The sequence below is a fragment of the Myotis brandtii genome, unplaced genomic scaffold (assembly GCF_000412655.1).
Source record: "Myotis brandtii unplaced genomic scaffold, ASM41265v1 scaffold190, whole genome shotgun sequence".
Lineage (NCBI taxonomy): Eukaryota > Metazoa > Chordata > Mammalia > Chiroptera > Vespertilionidae > Myotis > Myotis brandtii.
The window spans coordinates 3,064,101-3,091,024 of NW_005357076.1; the positions used below are offsets into that span (position 1 = coordinate 3,064,101).

General features: G+C 44.9%; 1 protein-coding gene across 2 annotated transcripts in view; it reads right to left on the reverse strand.

The window, feature by feature from the left end:
- Positions 1-26,758, reverse strand: part of LOC102245006 (chromosome unknown open reading frame, human C10orf11) — a 1,043,798-nt gene extending 1,017,040 nt beyond the window's left edge. For both annotated transcript variants that reach the window (XM_005864646.2, XM_014538350.1), the window contains exons 1-2: positions 26,699-26,758; positions 19,319-19,419 (exon numbers count right to left, since the gene is read on the reverse strand). In XM_005864646.2, the coding sequence (XP_005864708.1) occupies positions 19,319-19,419; positions 26,699-26,728 (131 nt within the window). In that variant the 5' untranslated portion in view covers positions 26,729-26,758. The remainder of the gene's footprint in view (positions 1-19,318; positions 19,420-26,698) is intronic.
- Between the last annotated feature and the right edge of the window lie 166 nt (positions 26,759-26,924).

A 26,924-nucleotide genomic window follows, 5' to 3' on the forward strand; every position in this document is an offset into this window, starting at 1 on the left:
TGAGCATTTTTTCATATGTCTCTTGGCCTTCTGTAAGTCTACTTTGGAGAAGTGTCTATTTAGGTCCTTTGTTCATTTTTTAATGGGATTGTTTGTCTTCCTCTTGTTAAATTGTATGAGTTCCTTATATATTTTGGAGATTAACCCCTTATTGAACATATCATTAGTAAGTATGTTCTCCCGTGCAGTGGGTTCTCTTGTCATTTTGTTGATGGTTTCTTTTGCTATGAAGAAGCTTTTTATTTTTATGTAGTCCCATTTGTTTATTTTCTCTTTTGTTTCCTTTGTCCTAGGAGATGTATCAGTCAGTGTTCTCTCTCTGTCTCTCTGAGGTTGGTACATGCCTGAGGTTGGCACATGTTTACATTCACACACATAAACAGTTTGTATACACCCAGGCTTGCCACATGCCTGTCCCCAATATGCCACCACATGTACACAAGAACACACGAGTTCTGTCAACACATGTACAAGGTTCAGTACATGCCCTTCCTCAACCACACAACAATGAGCCTGTGTGTGCAATGCAGGTGTGCGCACATACACAATGCCAATCCCTTCAGAAAAAGCAGGGTACCTTGGACTAAGAAACAGGCCTATCCCCCAGCCACATACAGCTGCAGAAAAATTTATGAGTTTGGGTCTTCTGTTGCAAAAAAGCAACCAAAACAACAACAAAACATCTCTACAGAAAAATTTACTTCGTGATGCAGAAATCACCAAGAACCCAAAGACTTCCCTCCTCTCACAACCCTGCACTGTCTACAGCAGCCCATCCGATGGTCTGTGGGAAGATGAACTGAACTCCTTGATACTCAAGATGGGTCTGAAAAGCAGCAGGTCAGCATCACCTGAGCATTTGTTAGACATGCAGAGTCTCGGGCCCACACCCAGACCTCCTGAACCAGATACTGCATTTTAACAAAACCCCCAGAGGATCTGTGTATGCACTCACGTTTGGGAAGAGTGTCTTAAGAGTCCACCCATCCTATAACCAGGACATGCCTGCTGAGATCACCCTGTCTTTATCAGCCCTAAGAGTCTGGGCTCTCTACCATGCTGAAGCAGACAGAAGAGGGAGCAGGAGCACTCCTCCACTGTTGGTCCTTCTACCTCCCCTCTCACTTGAGGCTCCCCTTCTCTCCTACCAGCAGTCACTCTAGTGAATAACACTGTCTAGCCTCGCCTGCATCACTAAACCCACCAGGAGCTCAGGGATAGGAGCAGCTTTCTCCCCACTAATTGTCTCATCACTCCACAACTGCTGCTTTTTATTTCATTATGCTTCTCATCAGTCTCAGATAGGAATATAACCGAAAAGGAAATTGGAAGGGAACAATTTCAATATTTCAAAACACATGCAAATCAACGCCCAGAATCCTACCTGGAGTGTTTTTATTGAGACAATTCTGTGCTTGTCTGAGAGATGACCTTATAATAAATAAACTCATATCTTGCAAAGGTAGTTTTTTTCTCCCCATCTTATGAAGCTAATTATACCAGCACAACATAACATTTTCCTAAATGCCTGATAACCTCATCCTGTTACTCGGGAAATATTATTTTTAAATAGGTGTGATAGATACAAACTGAAACACTCGGATTTCAATTCCAGCCCCAATTCCCGGATCCCCTCTCTGAGTAATTTAAGGACTTCCTCCAGATAGTTTTTCATATTCTTTTAACTGACATTTTATCTTTATACAGTATCTCACAGAATGCGCACGCACTAAGACAATGACAGCCAAGAAGGCCTGTCATTTCTCATTCCGACAAAGACAGATGTCTTACACTGGCTTATGCCAATAATAGATCCAACAAAAAACAAAAGAGACTACACCTGCCGCTGATGTAAAGGCACCAATTCACATGTGTGACACTCATTTGTCAATTAACAGATTTCTCCCATTGTTGACACACGAGACTTAAAAGATGTGGGCTCGAATGTGATGAATTAAAAAAGACAGATGAGTAAGCTATGAGCTGCAAAGTAATGCTATAATGTGCTTTAGATATGAATATCAACTGACACCCCTGACAGGCCATACAAGGTTTTATTTCATTTTGCACTGTATCCAGGCTTCATACTTTGTCTTCTTTGTTCGCTTTTCATCAAGCTCCTAACATCTCATTCTGACAGCCAGAGACATTTAAGGCACTTTCATTTCAAATGCAAGTTAGCGTACTTGATATGTCATTAAAATGCAAAACGACTGCCATTGCAGGTAAATGTAGGTATGCTTAAAAGGTTGGGTCTGCAAAGGAAAAGCTGAAAATGGTTTGGGTTTCTCTCTTTACCTCCTTCACAAGCCTGGCCATCTCCAGGGCCTGCCCAACACCCCCCTGGGCCAAAGCCTACACTGGGCACACCTTAGGAGCTTCGTGTCCCACAGTGGCCAGGGACTGTGTGTGGACTCAGAGGTGGGCCAGGCCTGGGTGAAGAACAGCTTTCCCCTCCCCACAGGCCTGCTGTGCCTCCCAGGCTATGGGTAGACATTAGGTTTACCTGTATTGGAGCCAGCATAAACACACACAAGCAATCAGCCTGTGAAGAGGAAGCATAAACAGGCTTAGGTCACGACACTCAAATAATTCTTCCCATAGAGCCCCCATCTGCCACCTCCTCAACCTCCCACAGCAAGGAGAAGACTCCACGCCCTAGACCAGGGGTGGGCAAACTTTTTGACTCGAGGGCCACAATGGGTTCTTAAACTGGACCGGAGGGCCGGAACAAAAGCATGGATGGAGTGTTTGTGTGAACTAATATCAATTCAAAGTAAACATCATTACATAAAAGGGTACGGTCTTTTTTTTTTAGTTTTATTCATTTCAAACGGGCCGGATCCGGCCCGCGGGCGGTAGTTTGCCCACAGCTGCCCTAGACACTCCTGTGAGAGGTGGAAGAGGGGTCAGACGGGGACTCAAGGGAAAACTGTTTTAGTGACATTTAATTCAGTTATTTCACCCTTTGGCAAATTATCTTAAGGGAACAGTGAAACAATGATTTATAGGCAAAGATGTTCATCACAGCATTTCTTACTAACACCTAAAGCTGGGAAACAATATGCAAATATGTGTCAGTTGTGGTATATCTGTGGAAAAAATATGGTGCAATCACTGAACAACCACATTATCCTAGAAAATAAAATCACATGATATAACATTGAGAAAAAAACAGAACACAAGACTGTATATACAGCCTGAACCTAATTTTGTAAAGATGTATACATACTTAAATATTATAGTCTAGCAGTACAGTCTTCTTTTAATAACGAATCAATTTCAGATCTCCACATTCTACCTCCCTGTGCACTGCCTAAGTGTGATTTTTACAATTATCTTCTTGGAAGAGGCTCTAACAAGCCCTTTCATGTAAAAAAAAAAATCACAAACAGCAAATGCCACATGACCCCAAGCAAAATACTAAAGATAATTCTGCTCAAAAATAAACAAGAATGAACTGAACTATTTGGGGGATAGTTGCTCTTTTGGTACACCATCTACAGGAACAACTCTCTAACATTTAGTATTTCATTTGACTGTCACAACTCTGATAGTGGGCATCATTATCCCCTGTTTGGAAAACACAGATTAAATGACTTACCCAGCCTCTGACCGTCACAACTCTGATAGTGGGCATCATTATCCCGTTTGGAAAACACAGATTAAATGACTTACCCAGCCTCTCACAGATAATTTGTGATGGAGTGAAGACTAATAGTCATGTATTCTGTCTCATGAACTCATCGCCTCCCACCAGATCATGCTCCAGTCAGAACTTTCGGGGCTTCTTGGTCTCCAACAATGACTCTGAGCTTCAAACTAGCAAGAGTTCAGTTTCTCGTTTAAAATAAAGGCATAATGACAATAATGCATTATACTAGTATGATGTTAACTTACGTGGTAATCATTTTGCAATATATACATACATCAAGTCATTATGTGGTATACCTTGGACTGATGCAATGTTATATATCAACTATATCTCAATAAAACTGGAAAGTAATCTATAATAATAAAAGCATAATATGCTAATTAGACCAGGCAGCTGAACGAACTTCTGGACGTCCTTCCAGACGAAGCCACAGTGGCGGGGCCCAAGGCAGAGTGGTTAACAGTTCTCAACCTGTGGGTCGCAAACAATGAAAATACATCCTGCATATCAGATATTTACATTGCGATTCATAACAGTAGCAAAATTACAGTTATGAAGTAGCAACAAAAATAATTTTATGGTTGGGGGTCACCACAACATGAGGAACTGTATTAAAGGGTCTCGGCATTAGGAAGGTTGAGAACCACTGGTTAGGGGCAATCAGGCAGGCAGGCGAGCAGTTAGGGGCGATCAGGCAGGCAGACAGAGGGGTTATGGGCGATCAGGCAGGCAGGCAGAGGGTTTAGGGGCGATTAAGCAGGCCGAGGGGGTGGGGCGATCAGGCAGGCAGGGGAGTGGTTAGGAGACAGCAGTCCCGGATTGCGAGAGGGATGTCTGACTGCCAGTTTAGTCGGACATCCCCCCCGAGGGGTCCCGGATTGCGCGAGGGTGCAGGCCAGGCTGAGAGGACCTCCCCCCACATCCCACCATGCACGAATTTTGTGCACCAGACCTCTAGTCCATTATAATTATGTAGTGCTTTGTGGTTTACAAAGCATTTACATTCAAATAACCTATGTCCTATGCACCCCAGAGACATCCTGAGGAAAAAGGTGGACAATATTCTTTGCCTGTCACTGGTAAGAAAACAGACTTATGCCTTTTAAAAGGTTGTCCAGATGAACTGCAGCAGCAATAGGACTCAAACACTTAAGGTGAATAAAAAAAAAAAAACTAGTGGGAGATTCAACCTCCAGAGCCCTCCATAAGAGCATGAGAGAGCTTCTTATACTTTTCTTGTTGTTTATCTTAAAGGAACAGGACAATAAAAGTTAACCCAACCTAATTTTCTACAGACTTCTAAAATGCTAATGTTTGATATAAAGACTCACTGCCTCCAGTTTTTATCTCCCCTGAAAAAATTATGAGGCCAAATATAAATTTGGGAAGAAAGCAAAACAGCAACAGCCTTGAAGGTGGGGAGTCCTCTTTTCATGGGCCTAGAAGACAAAATTTTCCTCTTCTCTACCACTTAGTACCAATCCACACTAAGTTTATCAGGTAAAAGTCTTGAGGACGACAATGAATTAGAATTGGGGAAAATACAATGGAATACAATACAGTATAGGAGCCCAACTAGTATGGCTCAATGGCTGAGTGTCCACCTATGAACCAGGAGGTCATGGTTCGATTCCAGGTCAGGGCACATACTTGAGTTGCGGGCTTGACCCCAAATGTGTGGCATGCAGGAGGCAACCAATCAATGATTCTCTCACATCATTGATGTTTCTATCTCTCTCTCTGCTCCCTTCCTCTCTGAAATCAATAAAAATGTTTAAAAATCTTTAAAAAAAGATGGTATAGGAGCTAAGCATGTATGTAGGCTTTGTGACTGGGCAAAACTGCACATAGATCTTGACTCTTCACTGACCAGTTGTGTGCCCTTGGGAAAGTACTAACCTCAGCAAGCTTTCATTTCCTGTCTTCAAACTGAAGAATACCTAGCTTGTCATAAGGACTTAGGAAGGTATTCAGGGAAAGATGGTGAGTAAATGGTAGTTACTATTACTGCTACCTCTTTCAACATAAACTACTATTATGTCATTAAACATCCATTTTAGCAAGTGAGAAATTCCAAGATTAGAGGGGCACCTACCAACGCCCTGGGCACTCCAGAAAGAGCTAGTCTCCCATCCTGGAAAAGCTTGCATTCCAATGGGGGCCTATTGCAAAGGCCCCAAGGCATTCAGAGAACCCATAACATGCAAATCTTCTCAGGGGAGAATGTACCCCTAAGTGCCAGCCTTGCGGAAACACTGGCATGGAAGAATGGTAATAAACAAAAGTATTGAAAGATGAGATTTCAAGTTTTGGTTCTGCCCCATCTGAAAGAGCCCAGGGCCAGGTCTTGCTGGGTGCTGAGCGGCACAGCACGCTAGTGGCAGGAGTCATGGGAGAACTGCATTAACTATGACCCTCTAACAGCGTAATTGCCACATATATGTGTCAGGGCCGACACTCAGGCCCTGCTCAGCCTGGGAACAGCTGCCTTCCACCAACCAGAGGTGGCTTATCTTCCCCCACATGCCTGTCACTCCAGGGTGAAGGTCTGAAGGAAGAACCCATACCTCCCCCAAATCCTTACTTGAATGGCCTCCCCAAAAGACTCTCGCCTGGCCAGCTTTCCTTCACATTCAGCTCAATGTCCCAGAACCACCTCCATTCTGCACAACACAGGGCTTTATGTCTGCATGTGTGGGGAGGAACTTACCCTACTCTCTAATTTCTCTCTTCCTGGACTCCCACAAACCCGAGGGTACACAGACCATCTCCACTCAGCACAAGCCTGGTTCCAAAGCCCTGCTTGGTGCAAGCTATTTACCCTGCCCTGAAATCTTGACCTGGTGTAGCAAACTGCTCTCCCTTCTGCATGTAGCCCAAGTCCCAATCTTTTCACGTAAGAACTCCTCCCTCCTGAGAGTTTCTTGGCACATAACTGAACGGTGCTGTCCTGTGGGTGTCTTGGGAGACCTGTCAGAGACCACCCCAAGGGCCCTCCTGGGTCAAGTCACCTGCTCTGCCTGACTGGGACCCTTCCTTCCCACATGTAGCTCCTGACGCTGCTCAGGAACTCAGAGAGAACAAGCTCCCCGACAGTGGAGGAAGTAACTATGCTCCCCGAGAGGCGAAAACCACAAAGTTCTCACAGTCCACGGGCACAGGTCGACAATGGCCCTGCACTGCTCTCGAGTAATTTTACCTGCATTCGCCTCATCCTCCTCATTGAGCATGTGAGCTTTGGCAAGGGAAAGCATCACACCTATAAACTCCAGGTGCTGGGGAACCCAGCATGCACTGGCTATTTACATGTCTGCAAAGAACAATAACCCAGGTCCTCGGCCCTCACGGACATCTTGGGGGAACCATGCTATCCTGAGCAGTCCCCTCCTCCACTTAGCTGATGATAATTGATGGTCATGGCTATCAAAAACCTTGAAGACCAGCTAGCCCACAGGTGCACCCATGGAGGGATCCAGTTGTACACGGCAGCTGGAAAAACCAAAACAGAAGTCACACCAGGCCTGACTTCAACCCACAGCTAAAAAGGAAGAAGATAAGAAAAACTAAACTGTATGGTTAAATTAACCTGACAATCATTCTTCCGGGCACCATGGCATGGGCTGGAACAAGCGCAGTGCTCCTCAGGGGCATGACCCTAGACACAGTGACCCTCAGGAACCTTTGCCAGGCTCCGTTTTTCCATACCCGAGGTCAGGCTGATTTTGCTTACCAGGGCCCAGTCTCCAAGAATAGAATTCAGGATACGGGTTTGCTATTTCCAATTACAAGTGGAAGGATGTTAGTCCTTCCCAGGCCATCTGGGAAGAACTCACAGGAGCCAAGCAGGACAGAGCCACAATTCAACCGTCAGCGCAGATGAAGACAGTCTGCCCTCCCAAGCTCACCCTCGGGGCCCTGCTCACCCACTGCCCTTCGGAGGTGCGAATCCTGAGGAATCAAGCTCCCACACTGATACATCTAGAAGAGACAGGGAATACATTCTGAAAAGTAAGTCCCTGAAATAAAATTAACGCCCCACCAGGCAATTCCATGTACCCCCTCAAAGACTGACACGCAAGTGGGCAAGTGACCACTCATCCAACTTCTCAGAATGGAAAGCGCAAAAGCTCTGAACTCCATCCCCTCCTTCTGCTCCACCAAACCCACAAACACAACTTGGTATACAAATCATTAGAATTCCTGGGGAACCAATCACCTCAAGATTCACATAAACATCTAGAGGAGCATATCTCTCAGGGAAACAGAAAAGAGTCTGGGGGAAATGGTGCCTTTGCAAAAACGGCACTTTATTTGAAAAAGAACACATCTAAATTATCCCCCACGCTGTTATTTCTTTAGCAGCTGGGGGACAGAATAAAGCTAGCTCCAATTAAGGAAGTTTAATTTTAAAATAATAAAAAGGAAAAGAGGCTTCTTTTGCCAGCATCTTACGCTCTTCTCCACTCACATCTGGGTGCCATTCAGGAGAAAAGACAGAGTACAAAGCCAGCAGCTGAGCAGAGACTGCAGACGGCGGCAGAACTGCTGCCGATGCCACATTTTGACAATGGTCAAAGGCAAAGGGTTTGTCTTCACACATCCTCTCACCGGCTCACAGAAAAAGGCCTTCTCTGGAAGAGCACCAGAGCCAGAATGGATCTCTTCACTAAACAAAGCTTGACGTAGGAATCATCCAATTTCTCTCTGACGCACGTCAGACCCATCAGGCTGCCGCTCCAGGAGTGACTCTCCCCTTCCAGGGACAAAAGTCCTTTCTCCTCAGAAGTTCCACGCATTTACTAAAATAACCTGAGACTTCATCAGAAAGCCATTACGCCTGCAAACACTAAATTATTTAAGCGATTCCCTGTATATAAATATTTCATATCAGAAATTGATTTCCAAATGAAGTGCACACGAAGAATGACCACACTATGCAGTGTCCGGGCGCGCCTTGGTGTTTTAAAACACAGGCAGCATTTTAATGCAGCTGAAAAACTGAATTCCACACCAGGTCACGTGTGATGTCATGTACCATCTATGGAGAAGCAAAAAATTGCTGCCTCTAACTCCCTTCGTGTCAGACGAGAAACACCATACACAGTAGAATCTTCAGGAAGCAGAGCTAAAGGAAAGGCTTTGGAACAAATTTTCAGTTTATTAAACTGGATACTTTTTGAAAAGTCATGTCTTAAAAGCACTGAATTTTAACCCTGAGTGAGTGAGATTTTAAGCACTCCAACCCCCCCCCAAAAAAAAAATAAAATAAACACTCTGTCTACTAGCCCCTAGCCTATGTCAATGGACAAAGAAAAAATCCTGTTTCTCAAAGTTGTGAGAAAAAAAGACTGGGGTGGACCCCAAACCTCCAGACACACACATACACACACTCATTCTCCCTCAGTGGTGTGAACAGCAGTCACGCTGAAAGGGGTGAACAAAGAACAGAGATGCACAATAAACATCATTTACCAGGGGTCCAGGCAGCACAGAATAAACCAGCTTAAAGCAAATGGGCACCCGGACCCCACCAAAAACTTTTCCCGGCAGCCTCAGGAGTGTGACAGCCCAGGACGCTGGGGTAGCCCTGAGGTCTGGCAAAGAAGGGACAGTGGGCAGGGGGTCCTCACTGGTGCCCCTCCCACCCTCTCCAACAGCATTGCTGCTCCCTTCTCCATGTTCTCCTTGGGTACCCAGAGCAGAGGCATAACAAGGCCAATGGGGCTGAACCAAGTAAAAGATGCCCACTCCTTACACCAAGCCAGCGGCACAGAACTGAGCAAATTCGCATACACATATAAGCCCCAAAATGTACTGTTCAGCAAAGCACCACCTCTCTGATAGAGACTTAGAACACACAAACACACACACACACACACACACACACACACACACAGAGCTTTCTTTTACCAGAGCAATAGCTAAGAAGAAAAAATTACAACTCCCCAACCCTTAGCAAAAGCTAAATCCTGCTCTCCCTAGCTGCCGCATTCAGTTTGATGGAGCTAAATTAACAAAACGTTCCCTTGGCATTTAAAATTTTTCTTTCCTTTTTTCCTCCTTGTAAGCTGACTTGGGAGGTGATGCACAGTAAGTCAAAAGACAAAGCAACTTCAAAACAAAATCAGTTATTTGTAAACAATCCTTGTGGGGATTTTCCCCTCCTCCGCCCCCACCCCGAGGAAAACAGCCCTGCCAGTTACAACAGAAAGCCACGTGAAGATAAATCAATTAGCTTGCTAATTTCTCCCCTCTCATTTATTTAGCTCTGTACTGTATTTGTCGTAATTGACTACAATTATGTTAATTACTAACTCCAGTATAATTACTATATTTATTGTCATTGAGCACGCGATGTACCCACAGCAAAGCTGGCATTTGTCGGGCATCAAGAAAGCAAACTGTCGAGAGGTGATTCTCGGCAAACTGGCGGATGTGGCTTCAGCAAATGGAAGGGCAAAAGAGATTTCATGCAATGTTAGTTTGAAAGCACCGGTTCATTAAGGATATTAATTTTCTGATAACTACACATTTAAGTATGACACACTAGCGCAATATCTACAGGATTTCGCAATTATTAATGCGTGACAGTTTCAAATGCTAAGTGAATCAATTAAACAGCGGCATTCACAATTTGAGAAGAGATAACTGCTTCATAACTACCTAAGACTACAATTTTCACATGACAAAAAAGAGCCATTGAGGCGCCTTCAAAACCTGACAGGTCAAGAAAGAAGTTTGAAACAAAAGCACCTTACAACCATCATCTCTCCTCTTTACTTGTCAGATCAACTTTGCTAGTGTCTCCCCAGAAACGGCATCACATGCCAGCTGCCACAAGGTGATTTTTCATGTCTTGTCAAAGAAATCTTTTATTCTATTTGCTCTGCATTAACATGTTACATTTATTGATCAAGGGCCTGTTCGGCAGCCACAGCAGGGCACTGAGCTCTCCATGCCTATGGGGCTTTGATGTCCCGGTGACATTCCAGCCCGAATAATGCACATACTAAATGGATTTAATGCAGAAATGTGTTTGGGCCTGACAGTTACATTAATAACAGCCCCTCACACTGATAAATATGCAATTGCTACTATTAAGAGTTACCCAATTATGGGGAAAATATTTCTCTACCTTAAAAATAAATCCATCAAGGGAAAAAAAAAGTTTTAACAATGGTGCATTCTCTTAAAACACTCCGCCAGCTGCAGAAAACGCGCCCGCGTGGGGGTTTACACCCCCTTCTCCTGCCCTTCCCTCCAATTGTTTTTAATAAGTCTTGCTTTATCTCAAAGGTTTGGGATTTTTTTAAAAAAAAAAAAAACCTCTTTTGTTGGTCTTCCCTGCTTTTCCGTCTCTTATTTCTTCAGAACCAGAGAAAAAGCAGACACCCAGGAGACTGAAAAATTGGGTTCTGTATAAACTCAGAGAGGAGCTAAGGGGAGGTGGTGCAAAGGTGGGGGGCACGTAGCTGATCTCCGTAATGATGGGTCTGGAGGAGGAGGTGTCTTTTTTTTAATATAAACTCTAAACGAAACACGAACACATGTGTGTGTCTCTCCCTCATTTAAAACCCTAAGTGACCTTGTGCTACGGCAGTGGTGGGGGTGGGAGTACAAAGGGGAAAAGAAAGCAGCTGGGATAGGAGAAACCTTTTATTAAGAAAAGTCTCGGCCAGAGAGAATTTGTAGTTATTACATCCTGCAATTAAACACAGACACCAGCAAAAAGCATAATCGCTCCCCTTTCATCATAAAGGAGCAGGGACAGCTGACATCACCAACCCTGCCGTCCCTGAGGAGACAAGAGGAAAAAGGCGTTTCAGATGGCGGGGGTGTGCGTGCGAGTGGGTCCACGCACAAGGACGAACACACATACCCCCACCTCTTCTTTTCCCTCCAGACTCAAAACTCATGCATGCAGTCATCCATCTCAGGGTTCCCCTCTCGAGGCTGGGTCAGCAAGCAGTCTGGCCCTGGCATTGCTGAGCCATTTCTCACCATGACAATGGCCTTCATCTAAGCCTGCCTCAAGCCCAAGGGGAGACAGAAGAGGATGAGGTCCTTGGGAACACACAACCCAGGTCCCACAAGATCCTGCCAACCCAACTTCCCACATCCAGAAGGCTTCAGAGAAACAGGAGAGAGGAGGAAGTGCAACAGAGCTCCGAGGCTGCCAACGTGGAGCTGCAGGATCTACTGTGATCCTGCTACGGTGACGTGCACAGGCTGTTTACAATTTTGAAAGAACGCCCCTCCCCCCCCCCCCCCCCCACACACACACACAAAGAAATACTGTAAGAAATATAGTCTTGGAAATGGCCATCCATTTGCTCACAGGATGAAAACAATGGTTTCTACTTGGAGAAGCAATTTGAAGTAAAACTAAAGTCGGACCACCAGGGCCATTTAAACCCAGCTCTGCCATTTAATCATCAGGGTAGTCAAAGGCAAATAATGTCTAAAGCAACTATTTGGGCCTCAGTTGTTTCATCTGTAAAACGTGAGTAATCGTCCCATTGTCAAAATGTTGCTGGTAGGACTGAGTGAAATAATACAGGCCAAGTGTTCTGCCCAGCCTTGGCATACAGTAAGTGCTCCATAATACTGGTGATTGATTCACTGACAAGACAAACATGACTGATGTCACTTGTTTGATCTGGTGCCCCTGGACCCCGCCAGAGAGTAGAGCCAGTCACCTCTATGTACTTATTCGCAAGACTGCTTTATTGTGAGGCTCATCCACAGCTGTCTGCAAGCTCTCAAACAGAACTCAGAGGACTTCCTCAACACGGTGCAGCTGGCACGGGGAAGGGAAAATTATTTCTTGCCCAAGGTTGCCCTGTGCCTTGCAAGACATTTAGCATCCCCGGTCTCGCCCACTAAATGCTAGTAGGACCCCTAGTCCCATATCATTGTGACTAAACTTCATGCCTGAGAACCTGGAGGGCCAGTAAATAGAAAGTCTGAAAGATTTAAGCTGACCAGTCGCTCCCTCCTCCTCACAAGTCACCAGTGCTCCCAACAGCCACCCTGATAGCACGGGAGGGGAAGGGCGGGGAGAGCAGCATCGTCCACATGCACAATGATGTCCTCAGGATAGAGAGCAGGGCAGAGGGAGAAAATGGAAAGGGGGGGGGGGGCGAGGGCCAAAATCCTGGGGGAGTAAAATGGGTGAAAAGGGAAATAAAAGGCATTCCTAAAAAGTCCAGGAATTTTTTACCCTAGTGGCAAACACTGTAGAAAATATGGAGACAATGTTTATGAAAGCACTTTCTAAACCACACAGTGCATCACCTATGAGAAAGCTGAACTTCGTTGCGGCCCTTTAGACAATCTCCCCCATTGTCCACCAGCTCAGTCTTACCCAGCGGCTCGATACCCCATTTCTCGGGCCAAAAGGAGGAAGTCCCAGAAAACAGGACACTTTGGGAGGAGGGAGGCGGCCATATCAACCTGCTCCCTTAGTGATCTTCTCTCTTTCCCTCCCTCAAACTGTTTTTGGTAGTCCCAGTCATGGAAGTCACTCCAGAAAGGTTGCTACTGAGACATTAAATATTACCTGCCAACTCATTTTCCACATCACCTTTTTGTTGTATGTTCTGTTAGTAGCTGGAGACACTAGAATTGCCAATGTTATTCTTAGAACAAAAAAGATGCTTTTCACAGCATTGCCCGGCTTACAGCAAACATGGTTCCCAAAACACATAGACCCTTGCCTCCTTAGAATTTATCAATGCCTTAGAACTATTTTGAAATTTCATTAAAACAGTTTATCTTTCTAAAGCCCATCTTTCCTACCATCATCTCTTCCTCTCTATGCTTACTGACATGAGTTCTGTTGCCAGCCCAACTCCAATATCAGCATGCTCCCCAAGTAAGACCTCTGCATTTGTGTTTTGAAAATAAGGCCCCTGACTGCAAAGAAATAAGTTGATGCAGACCCAAGGCCAACAGAGCATGCCCTTTAAACTGTTATCCTGAGTCTGGGTAGAGAATTCTTCTCTCACCCATTCCCAGTGTAACATAAACAAATGTATGCTCCTAGCTGGCAGGGATGAAAAGTATGTATGAGATGAGTGGGTTTAGCCAATAGAATGTCAGACATTTGAGACCTACGGTTTTCATATCAGTTAGTATGGACTAGGTTATGCTGCATTAACAAATATCCTAAAGTCTAAAGACAGATTTTTCATTTACAGTCTATGTCTAACATAAATCAGCAAGAGGTTCTGCTCATTTATGCCAGAACCCAAGACTGATGATCATAACAGAAGAGAAAGAGGCAAATTTACACCAGCTCTTTAAGATTTTGCACATTGATCATACCAAAGGGTGCAGAGATGTGGAAACATACCATGTGCTGAAGGTGAGGAAATTCGGAACGTTTGTGAGGAACCCCAATTAGACTACCAGAGAAATAGTCCCTATGGAGGGTCAAGCCTGGGCTTTTAGCCTCACTAGCACCATGTTTAAGCTATACTTGTGGCTATGCTTACTGAAGAACTACGATATAGCAGGTAATCTTTACACACACTTACACTCAACATTTTTGCAATTAGCTTAAGGCCAGTTAAATTACGGGTGAGTGATGTAAGCAGAGTTTCAAGCCAGGGTGGTATAATCCCAACGCCATGGTTCCTTTCCATTCCATTGCCCATTTTCCCAACTGAACAGCAAGTTAGCAGGCCAAGTGTTACACAGCAGCTCATAACAGAAATGGAAATGTTGCTGCGCATATCCTAGAAGCTTTGATGGTGCACCCCCTGTCTGCCTCACTGCCTGGGGAAGACGACAAAGCCACCATCTCTTCCCTGGAGGTGCCCAAACTCCCCAAGCCTTCATTCCCATACTGGCCAAAGCCAAGGAAACTACATGCAAGTAAGCTTCCATCCAAGAGATTTTCTTCTAAGCAATTCCCCCATTCAGTGTATTTATTGGAGTCATGTTAAATAAGATGTGACTGCAAATAATTTAAATTTGCAAATGTAAGCTTCCTGTTGCCATAGATCAATTAAGCCCTCTCCGTTTTATTGCCAGATTGACACAGGCATGTTTATCACTGTTTTCCTTGGGAGCCCCGCTCTGCCCTCTGTGTTCAGCAAGCGCATCAGGCAGCCCAGGCAAACCACTCAGGGAGAACCCTGCCCTTTCTCTGTCAGGGGAGAAGGAAAACTGAAGCTGGAACAATGGTTAACAAGCTCTCTCTGCCAGAGCTGATCAAGGAACCAGCATCGGCTAAAACTGAGGATCTCCTTATTGATCGGCAAAGTACAAGTAAAATGTGAAAACCTCAAAAACAAGCTCCAGGAAGAACTTGGAATAATAGATATTCAAATATTCTCAGTAGCGGAAATTGTTATGACCTCTCTTAAGGGCAATCTGACATCTGTAGCGAAGCCCTCTGACAATTCTGTCTCCAGGAAAATGTCCCAAGCAACTAAGCAGAGACATATTCATCAATCAGTATTACACGGATACTTATAATAGAGATATTTATAACAGTAAAAAAAATAAAAAACAATCTGGGAACAATCTAAATACCCAACCCTGGAAAAATAAGAGAACATTAAAACTTATAATGGAGAATTTATTGAGATGAAAAAATACTTCCAACAGAGTGTAAGCAAGAGCATCATTTTTAAGATATTTGGCATTAACAAAGACAAGTGGTAACAATGGGGATTTCCTCCAGCTTAACTTGTGAGATTATCAGTGGTTTGAGAGAGGGTTTTTTTTCACACCTTACTGAGTTTTTCAAGATTTCTACATTGATCATTGTTGTTCTTGCTATAAGAAAAAAGTACTCAAAAAATAAAATCTAAAGTACAATTTCATGCACGTGTAGACAATGGACTCATGATCATTAATGCATTCAAGTTCAAAGGGCAACACTACTCCTATCAGCTGGTTAGCTCCCTGAACCTTCTATTCCCATTCCGGGGTGGATGGCAGGACCCTGCCCCCCAGGACTCATGTCCAGAAAGAATGAGATCTGGGAGGAAAGGTGGAAGAGATGAATGTTTTGAGTCTTTTAAAGGAGCCAGAAATTGTATTCAGACCTATTGTCTTGCTTCCCTTTCCAACTTCCAACCTGACAGGGCACACAAAGTCCCAGGAACTTCCATTCCCCAGGACAGAGTCATAGAAACAGCACAGCCTGAATTTCCATGACCTTCTACATGGAGGCGTAACCAGTTTAATACTGGACAACCCAAAGGAGGAGAGGACTCGTGATAGTTAATGCAGAGAGAAGGCTGAAGTGCAATGCAAAGGAAAAAATATATAGTGACTTAAAAGTTCACAGCTTATACATCCATAACCACCCTTCCCTCCAGCACATGCAGGGGGCTATAGGGAGAATCAGCAGAACCATCACTTCATAAGTGAGATTAATAATGATGATGGCATATGGCTAGGAATTAATGGTAAGATGATAGAGAAGGATGTTCCTAATGTGAGTGGTTAATTGAAGCCTGGTACCTCCCTTTTAACTAACATCTTGGCAAGAGTAATACAAATGAGGCCACACAAGAAGAAATTCACATGTTGGCATATGCACAGAATATCTCTGGGAGATTACAAAAAGAGTGAGTAGTGCAGAGGAGAACTGGGAGGCTGAAGGACATAAGTTCGAAGGAGACTTTCTCTTCACAATTTGAAGCTGTGTCATGTGCACATATAAACTATTCAAAAAAAAGAATAAATAGAACTCCTTGCCTGAAAACAAATTTTGCCCTAAAATACAAACGGACTGCAGCTGATTTTACAATCTATAGGAGTAGCAAATTTTGTACTGGGAATAATGCTCTGCTTAAGGCAGTGCCCTGACAGGACTCTCTGGGTGTGAAAAGGAAACCTGCAGAGATGTTCTCAAAGGGGCAGGGGTAATGTTTCTGTATATAACAAAGTGAAGAATGCTGTGTTTACAGCTCTGGGAAGAGGGTGAGTGACATGAAAAGGAGAGAACGGGGCTGGGAGAGAGAGGCACCTGGTCACATGCCGAGAGCCTGACTTAATGAGAGGCATAGCCAGGGATTTGCAGGAACAACGCCACCCCAAACTTGTCTGCTGCTGTGTGCTCCAACGACCACCTCCCCCTTCACCAGTACTCCTCCGACTGTCAGTAATACATAGTAATATTGTTTTGTTGGGCTTTGGAGAAATGAAGGGAGTGTCCTGAGTGGGGCCAGACAAGCTGCCAAGAGGGAGAACAGCAGACAACAGAACAGTGATGGTTAGGACTGTGGGGAACCGGGGTACAGGGCAAACTGACCAGGAGATAAGCTCTCCCAAGTCCCGTGGAAACAGTATGGAGGGCTAGGGAGAAGCGTTTCACAGAATGTGGGATGGGAATTCCCAATATTTCACTTGGATATGATGATCCCTGCAGCCTGGTGAGCTTGGATCTTCTATTACCTACCTACTTATGTAGAAGGTAAGTTTATGACCATCTTTCTCTTCCCTTCTCTGTATTCTCTCCCCTCTTTCTTTTTTTAAAGAAGAATTAGTTAAGCATCTAAAACATCTTTAATTTCTATGTAGTTAAAAAGGCAAAGAGACACCAGTGCCCAAATACACTCATATCTTCCTCTCACACCCAAGAGAGACAGTGCTACCTCCCCTCACCCTGCTATTAGGGAAATAAGACGGTCAAAGAGGATCCGATCTCAATCCTTCCCACGTCCAATCCAGCCCAGTCAGGATTGCTTTTATCCATTATGGTCCATTCTGGTCTGCAACTCCCTCCAGCTTAACCAAGTCTCATTGTGAACCCTTCCCAAACCTTGGACCTCGCTCTTCCTATCCTCATCTCTGCCCTGACCCAGCCAGAACCCAGCGTGCCATTCACACACTGACCACGACACCAACAAGAATAGGCTCCTGACCACATGTGATAAAATCCTCCAACTCAACACTATGGAAACGTCTCTCCTCTAAAAATAAAAATCACAACTTCTCTCCTTCTGAACCTATTTTACTGGCCTTCCTCTCACTAAATTTTCCTGCCTTCAGGACCCATCATTTCCTCTGATTAATCCTTACAGCCTCTCAAGGCCAAGAGCCCCATCTCACCACCAACCCCACTCACCACACACACACACAAACACACACACACCACCCTTCCCAGGGTCCAGCCCCTTCTCTGCCAAAGGGAGAGAGGGCCCCCCCGAGAGTGACAAAGGCGCCTCTGTTTCCTCAGACCTGACAGCCCGGTCCCATGACCTGTGCCTGCTGACACACTCCCTCCTCATGGGGCCCAGCCTCCTCAAACCCACATCCGGGCTCTCGAGAGCAAGGCAGCCGCAGCCTAAGCCCCTGGAGGCCAGTCACAGTTCTTCCTTCCGATGCCCCAGCAAGAGAGCCCTTTTCCTCCGTCCATGCTGGGGAGCTGTTTAAGGGGCGCACGTGTCTAAGGCTAGTCCAACCAGGCTATGTACTCCATCCTTTCCTTGGGCATTGGGATCAAACAACATCCTTAATTTCTTAAGAGTCAGCATTTGTCTAGCATCCTCTCATCACTATGCATTACTTTGCAACTTTTCAGTTTCCACATCTCCCCAGAAGCATGCAAACCCTTTGGGAGTCAAGGAGAGAATGCGCACAGTACCCGCTCTTTACACAACCCTCCAGGCGCCCCTTCCTTGAAGATGAGGCACCTTATGGTCATGTGCTCCTGATGACCTTCCAAAGAAGCCCTGCTGGCACACCTCTACCCACTGGTGCCTTAATGCCCTGAGTTTTGTCCATTTTCTCTCAAATTCTTCATTCCCAAGTGTCCTGACTCAGAAGTTGCGAGAGAGAAACTCCAAGGCGTGGAAGGAGGAAAGTGCCTGAGCCCTGGGGTGGGATTCGGGCTCCTCATCAATCCTTCTACCCCAAGACAGTTGGTTCCATTCGAGGATAGCACCGTTCTCAAGAGGACAGGCACCTTGGGGAAACGCCCTGCGTGGGACCAGCTGCCTCGGAAAAACCACCTCCCTGACCCCTGCTCATTGATCCCACTGGTACTTGCTTTCCAAGTAGCTCCTACTTCATGCCCCCAAACCAGTCACAATTTAAAACTCTTTAGGAAGAAATTAAATAACTATTCTCCATTGGAATAATACAGAAGATCACACTTACCTTTTGCCAAGACTGGAACAGTTGTTCAAGCGTTCCCTCCCACCCACCCCATGCCAATTGCATTTGAATTACTTTGAAATACCATCTGGGAGAAATCATCATCACAAATATTTAAGGTTCCAATTCATAAAAAGGCAAAGAAAGAAAACACACACATACACCCTACCTGTGATTTGGGAACTGTCCAGAAGAGCATTCCTAAACACCCTCAAAACACTTGCTGGCTCCATCTCCTTCCTCCCCCAACAGTATTCTACCTTGTCTGCACGAGTCTCAGTGAGAAAGGAAAAGAACAAAGTGAAACTCTCCTAAGAACTCATGTGAGAAGGACGATGCCTATGCTCACTGCTTCTTCAGTGGCACAAGGAGGCCGGCCGGAGGAATCATTCAAAGTAGAGTCAAACCTGTGGGGTGCGAGTCCACGCGTCTCAGATCCCTGCACCCTACGCAGAGCTAGAACGGGTCACTTACCTGCAAGCTGTTACCAGGGGGACTGGGTCTCCCAGGCCTGGTCTGCGTCTTGTGAAAGTTACATACCTCAGAAGGTTAAAGCTCAGATCAAGCCTCTTGGCGAAATGTCCACAGTCCCTGCCGAGGTGCTCTGGAATTTCTCTGCAGTCCTGGCCTATGTAGGACACCTGGAAGTTAAATGGAACAGAAACACTGTGGCAAACGGAAATCGCCCAGCTGCTCACAGCCCTGAGTCATTGATCCGATGATTGCTTCCGCAACTTTAAAGGCAAGCTACACACATACACATACACACACACACACACACACACACACACACAGAATGCCATATCTGTGGCTGTTTTTCTGATCAGATCAGCTTTGGGGGCTGCAGGGACTCTGCCAACAGCTCCCCCTTTCCTGGTACACTTAGCATGATGAAGACGAATCCCGGCACAATGGAAATTAGACTGAAATTGGCCGGATTCAGATGTCCAAAATAAAAAAAAATAAAAACCCAATGTCAGAGCATGGCAGTATAATCACAGCAATCAGCCTCTAGTTCAGGGGCCTTTCCAACAGCTGCCCCTCTGGCTCTCCTCCTCCACTGCCTCCCCCGCCCCCAAGTACCCTGTTATGCACATTACCTCGTAAAGATACAGCAGATGCACTTACCAGTATTCAACCTGCATGGTGCTGAACAAATAGGGTTGGACAAGCAAACCTTCCCAGACCGCCAATCCCATCTTATTACCACTGTGTATCAAATGTCCGCCTCGCTCTGAACAAAGCTGATTCAAAGGCAACAGGGCAATGACTCCAAGGAGCCTCTTGCCATCAACACCTCTCTGCTTGCAGAGCTGTGCCCCGAGGCATTGTTTTATTTATATTATTAATCTAGTGTGTACCCAAATATTAAAAAGCTGGAGTAAAATTTGACCCTAAAACTTCTGACTATGACAAGGTCAGAGGGTTTCTCACTGCTCCAACCACCCCGTTTTTGAAACCCATTTTTACAGATAGCACTCCGAGGGCAGGTTTGGCAAATCATTCCAAAAACCATAAAACAAGCCTGTAGGTCAGAGTTGGCCAGTGAGTCACGATACATGATGCTTCCCTAGAGGACTCCAGGTAGAATTCTGCCAGGTAGAAAGTCTGGCCCATCACACAGCTATAACCTTGATCCTTCTCCCACCTCCTGCCCCACAAATACAGTCTTCTACGCATACAGACAACAATATCTTGGAATGAGTAAGAGATTCCCCAGGGGGTTATGATTCCTAATGGGGAAACAAAAATATGGTGGACATCTCAGATATTAGGTTTAACCATATGAATTACTAATATTCAATCATTTTAGAACTACAAAAACAGCACTTTCCTATGGCTGAACCTAACACAAATCACACTTCACCCTAGCACCCTCAATGTTTCAAGTCATCTCTCCGTCCTCTCCTATCCAATGAGTACAAACTGCTGACAACACAATATCCTGTATTCACAGTCCTTCAGTAACTTCATTCCTGGAAGAGAGAAAGTAGGGAGAAGGGACAGAAAACTAGTTGACTCTAATAAAATAATTTTGACTTGGGAAAATACAGGCTAAAAAAAAATAAAGTGTTCTGAGTTCCATCTAGCAAGCTCTCCTCTTTCTACATGGGACTCATCTTTCTTCTGAATTCCTTGTGTAATAAATTAACTTCAGCTTCCGAGCCAAGATGGAACTCATGCAGCAAGGAGAGACTAGGGATATAAAGCTCAATCAAAAAATAATAATAAAGCTCAATCAATCTACAGACTTCAATTTCCCTCCGGATGTCCACTCGATCAGCAGCCTGTTCTATAAGTTCACATTGATCCCCAGGACCATGGTGCTCACCATAAAACCCATCCCGTTCACCCTGGCATGCACTACCATCTTGTACATATCATCATCATTCAAGACCTCTGATATATATGACAGAGAAGCTGACAATTAGATGTAGAAACTGAGCTCTTTTCTCACAGACCCACCAAGGACTAAATCTGGTAGGGACCTGGTTTGTCAAAACCCCTCATGTTTTAAACAGGGAAACTAAGACTCCAGACACCTGCCCAGTATAATAGAGCTCCTTAGTGATAGAGCCTGGACCATGTCCTGCACCAGGAATAAGGACTTCCAACTTGGCCATGGAGTTCTTACAAATCCACATGTGGCTTTTCTTCATCAACAAATGTCAATGGCACATCTGTCATATGTTTTGACTTCAAATTGAGTCTTCCTAACTAAAAGGTCAAGAACTACCTCATGACAGCATGTTGAAGGCCCCAGAAGAGTGTCAGACGCTAGGAAAAGAAATGGATATTTGCTCCCCTTTTTCCTCAGTAGGATTTCCCTTCAGACGAAACAGCAACACTAAGGAGAACTTATCACCACAAAGCATTTGAATCATTCACAGCGTGTCTGACAAGACTTTCATAACAGCTGGTTTTATTGCATGGTCTTAACAGCACAACATCCCAAGGAAATTAAACAAAGCACAACTTGTTCCTATTCTACAGAGCCAAAGACCAAGTCTCCAAAATTTAATAGGAAAACCAACTTGACAAGCCACCCTCAGGTAAACTGGAAGCTTTTAGAGATGCGAGTTAAACCAACCAACCATGTTGAAAGGTTCAAATCAGCTGGAACAGGCTTAAAAGCAGTAGCCATTGTCAGGCACTGCAACTGACACTCCTAAGATACAGTTTAAGAAATGCTTCTCAGCAGAAAACATTACCTCTCAGGATGTCATGAAGCTTCTTGGAGCACACACCCACCTAATGTAAGACACAGGTCAGAAGAGCCAGACCAAAAATCGTTAGCTTCTTCAGCAAACAAGAGAAGAGACGTAGAGATTAATCTTAAATGTCACAAAAGGGTATATCTAAAATGAGAAGTCATTGTATTAAGTCAATTATCTTGATTTAGACTAAACTGAGGAACCAAGTTTTATACTTTTAATTTGCCACCTTATATAGTTTGTACCCCAAAACTTCTACCTGTTGTGGCCAAAGGTAAACTGAGTCGGGGGGGGGGAGGATTAAGGAAAAGACAGACAAGAGAATGAAAGCTGGGTCTCGGTGGGACGCTGCCTCCCTGATGAGGAGACAACGACAGCGCCCACAAGCCGTGTCTTTATTTTATAGCAGATGCCACGAGGCAAAGCAGGGGCCTGATCACGTTGTTTACAGCATTCTCGTGAGTTCCAACCTGCCCTCCAGCTGGGACTTGCACGTGGCAATGAGAGGACCCTGTCCTTTCATTAGTCCGAGGCTTGAACCTGGCCAAAACACCGTAACCACGCCCCACATCTACCCTGTGTGAAATGATAGCATAAAGGGACACCATTATCAGGGAAATTAAAACATATCAAGTTAAAGATCCCTACAAAGAGAAATACCAGAAAGAAAGACAAGATTGTCTTGGCAGGATCCCCACATATATACACAACCTCTCTAAAGGGTTGCAGAAAATTAGTAATTTTCTGGCTTCCAGGACAGTTCTGGAGATGGTGAGTTTGCCCATAGTCACACAGAGAAGGTTTTATATACCTGTCCCCAGCCAGGAGTGAGGGATCTTTTATTTTAAATTTGCAGTACTGGTCCATCCATGTACTCAGCACCTAGTGGCCACTGGATAAAGAGTTGAATTAAACCAATATCCCTGGATTTATTATTCTGATGTCTGTTGGGCATAAAATTTCAAAAAGTTGCAAATGGTTAAGATTTCATTCTTTATTATGGAAGTAATATTCCATTGTAGTATGTGCCACAGCTTTTTATCCATTCGTCTATGGCACTTGGGTTGCTTCCATATGATGGCTATTGTAAAATAACACAGTGAATATAATGGTTCATATATTTTTTCAAATTAATGTTTTGAGTTTCTTCAGATATATACCCAGAAGTGGAATTCCTGGATCATAAGACAGTTCCATTTTTCATTTTTTGAGGAACCTCCATGCCGTTTTCCATAGCTGCTGTACTAATTTACATTCCCAATATTTGCAACAACATGGATGAACCTAGAGGGTAGTATGCTAAGTGAAAAAGTCAGAGAAAGACAAAAACCGTATGATTTCCCTTATATGTGGAATCAAAAGAAGAAAATAAATGAATAAACAAAACAGAAACAGACATATAGATACAGAGAACAAACTAATGGCTGCCAGAGGGGAGGGGTTTGGGGAAGTGGGTGAAAGGGTGAAGGGATTAAGAAGTACAAATTGGTAGTTACAGAATAGTCATTGGGGATGTAAAGTTCAATATAGGGAATATAGTCAGTAATCCTATATAATAAAGAGCTAATATGCTAATTAGACCGAACAGCCAAACGCCCTTCCGGACGAAGCCAGGGCTGCAAGGGCTGAGCCCCTTGCACAAATTTCGTGCATCGGGCCTCTAGTATTGTAATAACTATGTATGGTGCCAAGTGGGTACTACCAGAGAATATCTTTGTAAATTGTATAACTGTCTAACCACTATACTGTACATCTGAAACTAATATAAAATATTGAATGTCAACTGTAAAAAAAAGTTTTAAAAAATAAAAATAAATTTGCACCACTGGAAGCTGTCAGAGTAGAAACAGCCCTGGGCATGAGTTCAAGTCCCTCTGCTGCTAATTACCAGCCATATTATCTTAGATGAGTCACAGAAGAGTCTGTTTCCTCTTCCGTAAACTAGTCATACACTAACTGCCTCCAAAGGTGTTAAAAATAATGTAACAACTAACATTTATTAACTGCCTACCACCTGGCTATTATCTATTCAATCCTCATGAAATAGCCCCATGAGTCACATATTATCCTCATTTTACTTCTATAACAGGAATGAGATAACATCTTTAAAACTCAGCACCTAGTGGTCACTGGATAAAGAGTTGAATTAGACCAATATCCCTATGTCTACCACTGTATTGATGCTACTACTTTAATTGTCATAAACTGGTGGAAAAAGAAGATTGAGAACTTTATGCTGAATATGAATGATTCATTCCAGCCTATTGAAGTCATATCCATGTTGAATGAAAGATTTTATAGAGAAAGTGGAAGGAACCTGGCCAGTGTGGCTCAGTGGTTGAGCAGCAACCTATGAACCAGGAGGTCACAGTTCAATTCCCAGTCAGGGCATATGCCTGGGTTGTGGGCTCAATGCCCAGTGTAGGGCATGCAGGAAGCAGCCAATCAATGATTCTCTCTCATCATTGATGTTTCTTTCTCTCCCTCTCCCTTCCTCTCTAAAATCAATATGAATATATTTTAAATAAATAAATAAATAGAAAGTGGAAGAACTACATCTCCAAGTGTTTGAAGTTGAGGCCTATGGAACTCCTAAAAACCAGGGCAATGGCAGTCAGTCCACAGAGGGGTTGAAAACAATGACCCAGTTTCAGAACAACATCATCCATCTCATTAAGTTATTTTAATTTTATTGGTGTTATGGTTGGTGTCTTTATACTTAAACCACCCCTTTATTTGGAGTTTATAGGACTCTAAATATGAGCTTAGAAAGAGTTATGTCTGGTTTTACTATTTGTATATTTAAGCAATGTTGTGATAAAAACAATATTAACACTGTGGGCTCATGTAAGTCCTCCCCACCCTCCCCCCCTTTAAGGATATAACAAAGTTTGAGAAATACCATGTGACACACTTAAGGTGCTATTTTAGGATGGCTGTCATCAGGAACTTCAGGGGGGAGAATGCTAAAAAGACCCTCACCTCAGGGCTGCCACTTGGGGTTCGGGTCTTTAGGTTTTAGGACATGTAATGCCCCAGGGGCATTTCCCAGCTCCTCCCCTGGCAGGGGCTCAAAAATGCCTCACCCACAGGTCAGTGAATGTCCTTAGGCTGTGTGGGGTGGGCTAAAGGCAGGGGAATGGAGAAAATCAAGTTTGGGAAATGGAGGAAGCAAAAAGGAGGCACAGGGAAGTCAGCCCCATTGTCAAGTTCTCTGTGAAGCTGGAAGAAGCTACCCCCAGAGAATGCTGGATTTGAAATGCAGAGACTTAGGGTTTAAGCCCCATCCTTTTTTTTTTTTTAAATCCTCACCCAAGGATATGTTTCTTTGTTGATTTTTTTTTTTTAGAGAAAAGAGGAAGGGAGAGAGAGGAAAACATTGATGGGAGAAACGTAGATCAGTTGCCTCCTGTACCCACAAGCGAGGTATGTGCCCTGGCAGGGAATTGAACCCACAACATGATGGGTTCACAGGACAATGCTCCAACCACTGAACCACCAGGCCAGGGCCAATAAGACCATCATTTTTAACCTCTCCACCAGGCTGGTACCTTCCTGGCCTGCTCACTTCTGAACTCTGCAAAGGGAAAAACATTCCCTTTAGCCCAAAGTAATCTCAAAATCTAATTATTCCTGACACTACCTGCCTTAGGCAATCCAAGGGGAGAGTTCCAAAACCTTGCAACTATTTCTCCTTGGGTGTGCGGGAAGGTGGGAAGAGGGCTGGCTTCAGCAGAGGTTAAACAGAGAGACCTGACTTTCCCAGCAAGTAAGTCACCTGGTCCTAGAGTGGCTTGGCCCGTCCCTCCAGCAATGATAAAGAACACCTGAGGCTTCACCAGAGGTGAAGCAAGGGAAGCTGCTGTATCGCCCACGGTTTAAACTGGGGAGTTGATGTTTCCCAAAGACACCTCTTCAAGAGGATGGGAGGGCTGCAGCCTTTGCCTGCCCTGGATGAAGGGCCTATGGGTAGGAGCCCGAGCCAGTCTGCAGTGGACCCTCACCCCTAGCCGCTAGGGCCTAGCGCCTGCCAGGATGTTCTTGACGTCACTGTCTTTGGGGGCGGGCTGAGGCACTTTTGCCTTCCTGAACTCCTTCCTCCATTACTAAAAAACTAAAACTAAGATGTATCCAGGCACACCTAGGACATATGCCGGATTGGGCTCCAGACCAGCACAGTAAAGCAAGTATCACAATAAAGCCAGTCCTGCTGGTGGAGGGTCTTGCCTTCAACTTATAGAAAATGCAACATCTGCGAAGCTCAGTAAATGCCCCCGAAAAGGTAAGCCTGTATTTTACAACTGCATTGCTAGAAAGACGATATAGTAAAAAGTTTTTCTTTGATCGGAGTTCTCTTTTTGCTTCTGATTAAAGAAATGAAAACTTTTTTGTGGGCCCCGAAAAACACGGTGGGCTGTGGTCACTGACCACTCTCCCGAATCCGGCTGGCCCTGGTCAGTGAGCGCTACGACAGAGGGAGGTGCAGGCGACTTGGGGTGGCCTTCTCCCTCCCCCCACAGCTAAGGGGTGTGCCAGGCTCAAAATGGGGGGTCCCTCCTCACCAACCTAGGGGAAGCCTGGGCAGGGGACAGACTTCCCACCTGCTGCAGCCCTGAGGTGGAGCCGGGAGCCCTGCTTAACCTCGGGGCCCCCTCCCCGGACCTACTGCACCCAGGCGTGGGCGGGGCGGGCCTGGCGGACTTACTTGCGTTCCACTGACCATGAGCCCGGCCATGGTGACGGGGCGCACGACCCAAGCGCAGAGCTGGGACGTGCCCACGGCTCCCCGGGACCCTATCGCCCCAGGAGGGGGTCAGGGGAATAGGAATAGCGTCCCCTAAAACTCCATGCCCAGAGCCGTACTGCGTTAGTAGGGTCAGACTGGGACACCCCCACTCCCAATCTGGGCCGTTAGTTGGGGGAGATGGGGC